This window comes from Ips typographus, linkage group LG1 (assembly GCF_016097725.1).
Source record: "Ips typographus isolate SLU linkage group LG1, UJ_Ityp_2.0, whole genome shotgun sequence".
Taxonomy (NCBI): domain Eukaryota; kingdom Metazoa; phylum Arthropoda; class Insecta; order Coleoptera; family Curculionidae; genus Ips; species Ips typographus.
In genome coordinates, this window is record NC_138422.1 from 18,134,180 (window position 1) to 18,143,715 (window position 9,536).

The 9,536-nt window shown below is 32.5% G+C and overlaps 1 protein-coding gene across 1 annotated transcript in view; it reads left to right on the forward strand.

The window, feature by feature from the left end:
* The window catches only part of LOC145740126 (roundabout homolog 2-like), a 271,999-nt gene extending 264,036 nt beyond the window's left edge, over positions 1-7,963 (forward strand). The window contains exon 8 of the mRNA XM_081995492.1: positions 1,522-7,963. Within this exon, the coding sequence (XP_081851618.1) occupies positions 1,522-1,863 (342 nt within the window). The 3' untranslated portion in view covers positions 1,864-7,963. The remainder of the gene's footprint in view (positions 1-1,521) is intronic.
* The last annotated feature ends 1,573 nt before the right edge of the window (positions 7,964-9,536 follow it).

Below are 9,536 nucleotides of genomic sequence, written 5' to 3' on the forward strand. Positions count from 1 at the left end.
ATCTATATGGTCGCCTTGAGTTTTGTTCTAGATAAATAAGCTTTGGCTCCAAACTCCGACATTAATTTGTTATCAGCCATTTGCTTTTGGTGCAGATCGTTGTGGTACATACATACATATGTATGTAGTAGAACATACATTTTTTTTACAAACATCGTTGTTTTTTTGTTCTTCATCTTACAGCACTTTTATTCCAAATTTGGGTTCATGTGTTGAAACCTTAAACGATAGCGGGTTTGCCAACATTAAGATTTCCATGTTGCAAATTTTAATTTTAAAAAAGTAAGTAAATACTTTCTTATAATACGAACCATGTCAATATCGTCCATATCCTAGGTTAGTTCTTCTTCTTTTTCTCCTTCTTCTTTCAATAGCCTTTCATGGTTCACTCCTGGACATAGGCCATTTTTCTCCTGATCTTTACGTTTTCTAACATCATTCGTTCAATGACTTTTTGCGTTATTCTGAGTTTATTTGCGGAATTGATGGTAATACTAACTGTTTCCATTTCATAAGTCGAAACAGGGAGTATATAGGAATTAAATACTTTTCCTTTAAGATTAATTGAAATATTTTTAATTTATTACCCTTTTTATGTAATAGGATCATCTGAGCATTTTGCCATGTTTCTAGGATGATGCTTTGAGTCAGACATGTGTTGAGGAGAATTTTCACAGACCCAATTGTTGCAGTTTCGTCCAGTTTAATCATTTCACTTGCGATACCGTCATCTCCTGGTGCTCTTTTGTTCTTCATTTGGGAAAATGCTATTGAACTTCTTCTGTGGTGATATCGGTCATTTCCTCAGATCCCACATTAAGAATTCGTTTGTCATGCGTCTCTAGTGGTTTCGGAATCGTTTTTTGATATAATGCCTTGTAGAAATTTTCGGTAATATTTATTAGCTTTTAATTGATGTATTCTAAGTCGTCTTCTTGCGTTAATCGTAATCGTGAAAACTTTCATATTTTTATTATTTCCAATTGTTTCTCTGTTCTTCTCTTCCCATTTTTTTGTATATCCGCGCATGAATGATCTTGAGAAATATTTTAAATACATGGCACATCAGGCTAATGGTACGGGAAGTCTTGGCACGATTTTGCATTGGGTTTCTTGGGCAATGTAAAAAAGGTAGATGCAAGCCATTTCTACAAAAGTTGTTTTTCCGTTCTTCATGAGTTTAATTGCCTGCTTTACTTCTGATATGATGATTTGTGGACCGGTCGTTGTTCATCCTCAAAAAGACGTTCAGTATATTTTTCCCATACTCTTAATATATCATTTATTTCAAGCACAATATTACCATTCATATTATCATTAAGCACCTTATTGAACTAAATTTCTTGAATTCATCATCAACTTTTTGCCGCATTGGAAAATGTTTAGTTTTCATGAACTTTTTTAACATTAACATATTTTTGTAGTTCAGTTAGTTTAAAATAAATATTTTGTGGAAAATTAGTATTAGCTTGCATATTATCAATATTAAAATTAATAGGCTAAACCTATCTCTGTTTTTAGCTTTGGAACGCCGCAGCATTATCTACAGATGACGAATCACCATATCCAGCATCTAACGGCGGTTACTACAACAGAAAAGTTTACTCGGACTCATATTTTGCTCCCGCTCATACACTGCGTCGACCAAAAAAAGATCAACACAGCAGAAAAAACTCGCAAGAGAGTAATCCACCAGACCTCGTATCTCCAAACTCTAGCCATGGACAACCAGTTTACGCTAGAGTAGGTCCTCCAGCTTTGTCATGGAGAAACGGATCTCCAGGTTTAACTAGTTTTACTCCCAATTCGACACGTCACGTATACCATGGATCTTCAAGAAGTGAGCCAGGAAATATGTTGTAAATTAGCTGAATGTTCAGCTAGTTTACTGTGATACTTTAATGCGAAAACTGTTTTTTATTTGACATTCTTCAGGATACAAAAATGCGTAATAACTGCCTTTTTCGAAAAGACAGGGTGAAGGTTTTTAAACAGAAAAACTCATTTCGTATTTGTTTTTACATGGTTTGTAAATACTACTTTTTGAAATGTCCCTATATCTTCATCTTCGAATAAAAAATGATTATTGAGCAATGTCACTTTTTACAAAAATGAAATAAACCATCAGAAAATTGATCGATTCGAAAATGAAGAAAGTGGCATCAAACTAGGATAGTCAAATGTGATACGAATTTGCAGCTAAAAATTCTTCAAAACAAAAACTCATACAATGTATGAACCTACGAGTTTTCCAAGTAACTATTACTGGTTTCTTATTTAATGGTAAAGTACGTTGTTACAACTAAAAGGAAAATGTATATAATTTTAAAAATTCAGTTCGTATAGGTAGCGTATGTGAGTTAATATTATAATGTTAATAAAGTAAATTGTGAACCTTTGTAGTTCTAAGGCCTACCCACCAGTGACGTTAGTAAGTTTGTTCCTTGGCGTTTTTGCAGCTTTGAACAAATATCCACGCATTATATACAAAAGCAGTAGAATATTTTCGTATCTAATTTTAGTATAAAAGGGCAACCTAGGAAAGTGTAGCGCGTCTTTTACGAATATCTCCATTATACACTTTACTTAATGAGTTTTAATTAAAAAAGTGCTTACTACTTGTTAAAGGGTCAACATTAATTATTATCCATCGTTTTTTGTCTTTATGCTCTTGACTGTTTTGACCACCAGTATCCCAGAGTATCAAAAAAGAAGAAAGAAGTTTTGCTCAATCAATAACTAAAGTTCTCTTCTCTGGTTTTGTTGGTTTTTTTTTTTTTGAAACCGGTCAGAGGATTGGGATTGATAAACAAAAAACAAAACTTCACCATTTTCAATTTTGTTGGGTTTTAAATTTTTTAAATACAAGATAGTTTAAGATTTTTAGGAACTTGTAAGGCAATAAGTCTACAAAATCTTAAAATGTTTTCTGGAAGTGCATATTTTTATGCTTTGGCATTTTTAACTGATACAGGAAACGTTTTGTTCTTATATTATTGGACACTGCACTGCATTGATTCCAGTCTTTGTCATAAACAATAAGTATTTGGTGTCCAAATAACAGTTTTTTCGGGTTTTTTGACCAAGCGATTAATTTGAAAAGCTTTGGTGGAAAAAACTTATCTAAAAAAGAGTCTAAAAGAATTACTAGAAAATAATTTCAGTTTTAACAAATGATCGAAAGAAGGGGGACTAGCAACTTTAATTAGAAAACCGCATATTTCCAAAATTTCAAATACAATGGCACTTTAAAAATTCTTAGGAAAGGAAACTAGGCTTACTAGTCCCAATTTTGATTACAACCTTTTTTGCCTATCTCTTGATATAAAGTGGTGGGGTAGGTCTACAGTTTCTTAAAAAAACTGCGATAGCATTGAAACTCTTTGTTGTAGAGCACTAAGTTTAGCACCATTGAAAACAGCAGTTTTTTTCTATAAGATGCAGTAAAGTGGATCGTTTAAATTGGTTTCCTTTTGTTGACAGGTGGCGCTTTTTACAATGACCTACTATTTTACCGCCTACCTCATAAAAGTGGTTTATTAATGTCAAAATGAACAGAATTAAATACTACATCAGACAGCCGAAAACTTTCTAAGAAACTACTTTTTTTCTGACATTAGGAAACACTTTTATCCTTTTCTTACGTCACGTGACAGCTGTCATAACTGTCAAAACTCACTCACCAGTGTCCTAAAATTATAAAATGCCAAATAAATAGGTTTCTTTGAGAAAAAAAATGGTGAGGTTTTGATTTTTTTGGTTATCAATCCCAATCCTTTGACCGGTTTTGCCGGCCTTTGGCTCATCAGAGAGGCTATAGGGCTTGATAACCAAAGAACAAAACCTTCATTCCATTATAGTCAACTGGATGCCAGAAATGATAGTTGCGCTACACTATCGTTTCTTTGAGAAATTGCACTGTGAATTAAGTTTACAGCTCCATAGTGCCAAATTTGACAGTTCTGACGTTAAGAAACACTTTTATAATTTCCTTACGTCACGTGACATGTGTCATAAATGTTAAAACTCAATCCCCAATGACCTAAAAACATAAAATGCCAATTAGAAGTGTTTCTTTGACAAAACACTTTTATACTTTTTTTACGTCACGTGACAGCTGCGAAAGCTCGTTCGCCAATGACGTCAAACTAGAGGATCAGAAGTAGTTGCTAATTTTAGAAATTAGACTGTAAGTTGTCTTTACAGCTCTAAGAAGCCAAATTTGACAGCTAATATGTCAAGGAACATTGTAATACTTTGCTTGCGTCACGTGACAGTTGTCATAAATATCAAAACTCACTCACCAATGGCCTAAAAGTATAAAATGTCAAATAAATGTGTTTCTTTGAGGAATTGAACTATGAGTTGTTTTTACAGCTCCATAGAACCAAATTTGACAGTTCTGACGTTAAGAAACACTTTTATAATTTTCTTACGCCACGTGACAGCTGTCGTAACTGTTAAAACTCACTCACCAGTGTCCTAAAATTATAAAATGCACTTTTTTTTTTATTTTGCGCACCATCCAAGATACATTTTACGCACGCGCACCATTAAATTTCGTATTTATTAGTGATGGGTAAATTACCGGTAAAGCAAATATTTTACTTTACCAGGAAAATTTGACCGGTAAATTACCAGTAAAATAAAAATACTTTATTTCTGGCAGTTAAAATTTTGACACCGCTTTTTTTTCTGAAATTCAAGTGGGTTTTACAGACGATTTTCTCATTGACTATCCGTTCAAACTGTGTTTCTGGTAGGTCAAATTTTGACACCGCTTTTCTCCCTGACTGTACCAAATTTTGTAGTGTTTTTTCAGGTTATAGAATACAAAATTGAGAATTTTGAATTGAGAATTCCAAAAATGTGGTTAAAAGTGTCATTTTCTTACTCCAAGCGGGTTTTACAGAATATTTTGTGCCTGACTGTTTTTTAAACCGTGTTCAAATTTTAGACCACAATTTCAACTGGTTTAAATATTTGTGACATAAAACCGGTTTTTCCTAAATAACTCAGAAACGGTAAAAGTTACAAGAAAATTACAAGAGACCAAAAATGTTTCTAATCAACTCCTTAACTCAACACCGTAAGTTTGCAAAGTCGTTTTTGTTTGTGGGTGTGCATAAAAATTATGGTGATTGAATGTTTTTGGTCACCCTGTACTCATTTTTTCAGATATAATTTTTGCTCAATACCACTGGAAAGAGGAGCTCAAGACGGTTAATTTTAGTGGTTCAACCTCCCTCAACTCCCAAAAATAACCGAGTTACAGAGTGCTCAAATTTCAAGCCATAACTTCAACTGATTTAAAAATTTGTTGCATCAAACCAGTTTTTGCTAAATAACTAAGAAACCATGAATGTTACAAAAAATTGAAAGAGAGAGAGATGTTCGCAAAGAACTGTTAAATTCATCACTGGAAGTTTCACAGTCAAATTGGTACATTTTCCTATCTACTCAATTTTACTTTTCCAATTTTACTTACCGGTAAATAACCGGTTACAGTAAATTTACGCCCATCATTATTTATAAATCGAAACACCAGTCGTAAACCTTGTTACAGTGACGTTAAGGTTATAATATTTCAAAAAAACTGTGCATGTGACAAGCGTCTGTCAAAGCGGAATTTATATTTATGTTGCAAAATATATTAAGTCTTTTACTTTATCTCTCGTCTTATACTTTTAAGCGATTTTTAGGGTTCATTTTTATAACAAATAAATTTTTTGTTAAAGCTTTCGGTGAGTCGTTTAGTCAAAAAAGCCTAGAGTCACTCTTATTTGGACACCCCGTACATCAGGACTAAAAAATGTCTCTTGAAAAGTATATTGAGCATATTGTTTTCAAATTCTTATCTTTTGCAACCAATACTGAAATCCATTACATTTCTCATTATTTGTTTTACCTTCAATTTGTATTGATAATCATCATCTATCTACAGGGATTTCCTGGCACTTATTACATATCATACACAAAAAAAAACATAGACCAAGTGTTACAGTTTAACTGATATTTATTTTGGTTACTAATAAAAGACGCTTTTGGATTTGTTGGTTAACTAACTTAAATAAACCATAAGGTATTAAGTTTTAAAACTTATATAATACATATAAATAAATATAATAATGATTTATTTAATACGTCTCAATATTAGTAAAAATGCACAGAAATATTGAAAAAAGATTTAAAAAATTAATATCACCTGTGATATCACCAAAACTGTCATACACTTTAGTTATACACATTTAGTTTTGCTGCGATGTTGTCAAACGTTTACCCGTTTGGCGCTGCCACCACAGTTTTATCTGGTAAAACTGTACAATGTGTTTGAATAAACAATTCTTTTGGCTACAATCTGAAAAAAAATCCACCTTGTAGATGTTATAGAACCAAAATTACGGGCTGTCAAAGTAGGAAATGCTTTTTTTAAGTTTATCTTGGTGTAACTTTGATGTTTTTCCACCTGGGGTTGCCACCACAAATTTTTCTGGTAAGATAAAACTGTACATACAGGGTGGTTATTTAAATCATTGTTTTGGGTACATTCTGGTAAAAAATTGTATTATGTTGTCTTGGTTTGTCTAGGTTTCTTTGTTAGTTACACGGGTTCCTATAGGCAGTTTTAGTTTTACCACACTTGTATATTTTATCTACTTTATAAAAAAATTGTTCATTTTGTGTGATAAACTAAAAGCGTATATTCTTTAGTAATAAAAAATACAAGTCATTGATTGAGCACAACTAGTATGAACATACAGGCAATATAAAGCGGTTTAGGGTAATTATAACCAGTTCTCTATATTTTCTACCACTACAAAAGAAAAAGTGTTAAAACATTTATTGCGTCTACTAGGTGAGTTATTGTCCTAAATAACGTTATCGCTAAAGTGAACAGTATAAAAATAAATATAAGAAATGGTTTTTGAACGAGCAATAATTATTGCAACGTATACGTAATCGCTGTTGTTAAATATTAGAGTGTATAAATAAGTAGAGGGGAAGGCGCCAAGTTTACTAGCGACCTCGATAATATTCATAAAAAGCTGTAAATTATTAGTACGTTTGATAGGTAGGTAAGGTACTTATTAAGAATTCTTGTGACAAATATTTTTTCAAAGCTGCACAGCCCAATTAAATAATGTATATTTTCGATTATTGTAAATATTGGAGTTAAGTAAGTTTTAGTCGTATACTGCTGTGTTGTATGATAAATTTTGAGAGTTTAGCAAAATCTTTAGTTACTATACATAACTAGGTGAAGACTGATATTAAGTTACTTTTAGTCGCAAACTACACCTATGACCTATCCGATAAACGAAAAAACACTATTAACCTTCCTGCTTTGTAATCTATTTTCATGTAACTAGTCAAATACCCTTTATTTTAAACTTGTAGTAGGTATGCTCAGTTAATATGTGACAAACACACATATTCCAAAGTAGTCACAATGGCATATCTTAACATTATCCTATCCCTATGCAAAATGTATGCTACATATCATTATTTTATTGTGGAATTAGTTTTTGAAACTCCTATACTCTTTATACGTTTAATTTAAATAATGCCTAAAAAATATCTACAACTTGAACTTTTATAGGAATCTCTCAATATAGTACAGTGATATAGTATAGAAAGTATACCTACAATTCCCTGTCACTAAAAGATTATTTGCAAGGCTATTCTTAGCAACATCATCCACGTACTTTATAGCAGAATTACATACTCACCACTTTCTTTAAGGGAAGTTCGGAGCAAACCTCATCTAAACACTGCTGATGTATTCTATTTTATAGTCTTCCTTACAACAAAAAATTGTTCTGTAACATTGAAGTACCCTGTATTTAAACTACAATGTATAACTATTGCCCGAGTGCTCATATTTTTATAATTACGTGCCATCAACTATGTTATACAATGTATGTACAGTATTTAACAATTAAATAAGGTTTATAAATTTTAATGTGGTTTTATTTTTCATGTACCTTAAAGCATTTCTTTCCAGAATACTATCGTTTTGCGATAATTACAAAAAATAGCTTTTGAAACATCTGCTTGCAGCTAGTCAAATTTCAAACATTTAGATTATAAAGCTGAATCAAAATACCTGAAAATACACCCTGTATATCACCCCAGATTTTAGAGTACCTACTCATAAAGATATTTTATAATTTTGATGAAATAATACAAAAAAATCCAATAAGTTTCTATGTACCTAATTACCTACTAAATTATTTAAATCCCCTTATTTAAACCTATAAAAATGGTAGGAGTAATGATAAAAGCTATAACATCAAAATTGTGATGTTAAATTGTTATCAATTTTTCATGTGTTCTAATGTTAATCCGTAGGGAGGCCTACGTTCAGCAGTGGACATCAGGGGCTGTTTGATGATGATGAATATTAATCCAATTTTAAGTAAAGTAGCAATACTGTAAATCGTTGAAATGGTATTTATAAGTAGGTACTCTTAAAATGTGAATTAATATACAGGGTGTTAGGTTTAATTTGAGAAAGTTGGTATACTTTGTAACTGACCCTGTGAACTTACAAACCTCATTGCGAAAGCTGTTATTTCCTATAACAATACGCGAACCTTGAAAAAAATGAAATCAGCAGTTTTCGACATATTTGCAATATTCAAAATATTTCAGACACCCTGTATAGGAGGGTAACGTGTACTCACCTGTTATGATGTTAGGTCCCTACATGGCCCTGATGGAGACAGAGCTACTTTAGGAATGCGCCTCTGCTTACAGGCACCTTGGTTCTATCTCCAACCACCATGTGGAGACAATCATTGTTCCATCGCTCATGTTTCTGTAAAACCCATTCTTATCTCTTACTATACCTAATCACTTTACCAACCTACAACTGACCAGCGTGGTAAAGTATGGTCAGAACCTCCGTAAATCAAACCAAACCAGAAATCTCGAATCATAAAACTTTATTAACCCCAGGTGAGTAGAGTGATCCTCTCAAAATCTCACACTGTCTTATCAGTCAGTCCTACGGTTTCTGAGGAGGGCAAACATTCGGCTAGGTAATTAAATAACAAAAAGAAAGACATTCTTATTTCAATCTATAATAAATAATACACGCACGGAGAGAACAGAGGAGTACCTTGAAGAACTGAAAAAGGAAATAAATCCCATCAAATGGTATATGATTGGATTATCTGAAACGCGCCTACTTGGAAGGAAAACAATCTTAACATAAGGTGGGCAAACTTTATGCCATATCCGAGAGAGATAATCAAATTGAGTAAATATGTCTAAAGCAAATAACAAATGTATATGGCCCGACAAGTACTTCAGATTTTAATGCAAAACTGGAAAAAAAACCAACACGACACAAGGTTTGTCGGAAGCTTTGGCCTAGGGGAGAAGAACAGAGAACAGAGGAAATATGTTTTTAGACTTCTTTAGCAATGAAAACCTCTACTGCTTAAACACATTTTTCAAGAAGCCACCTTTACGCAAATGCACGTGGAGAATCTCAAACAAAAAAATAGATTGATTACATTCTTTCAAAT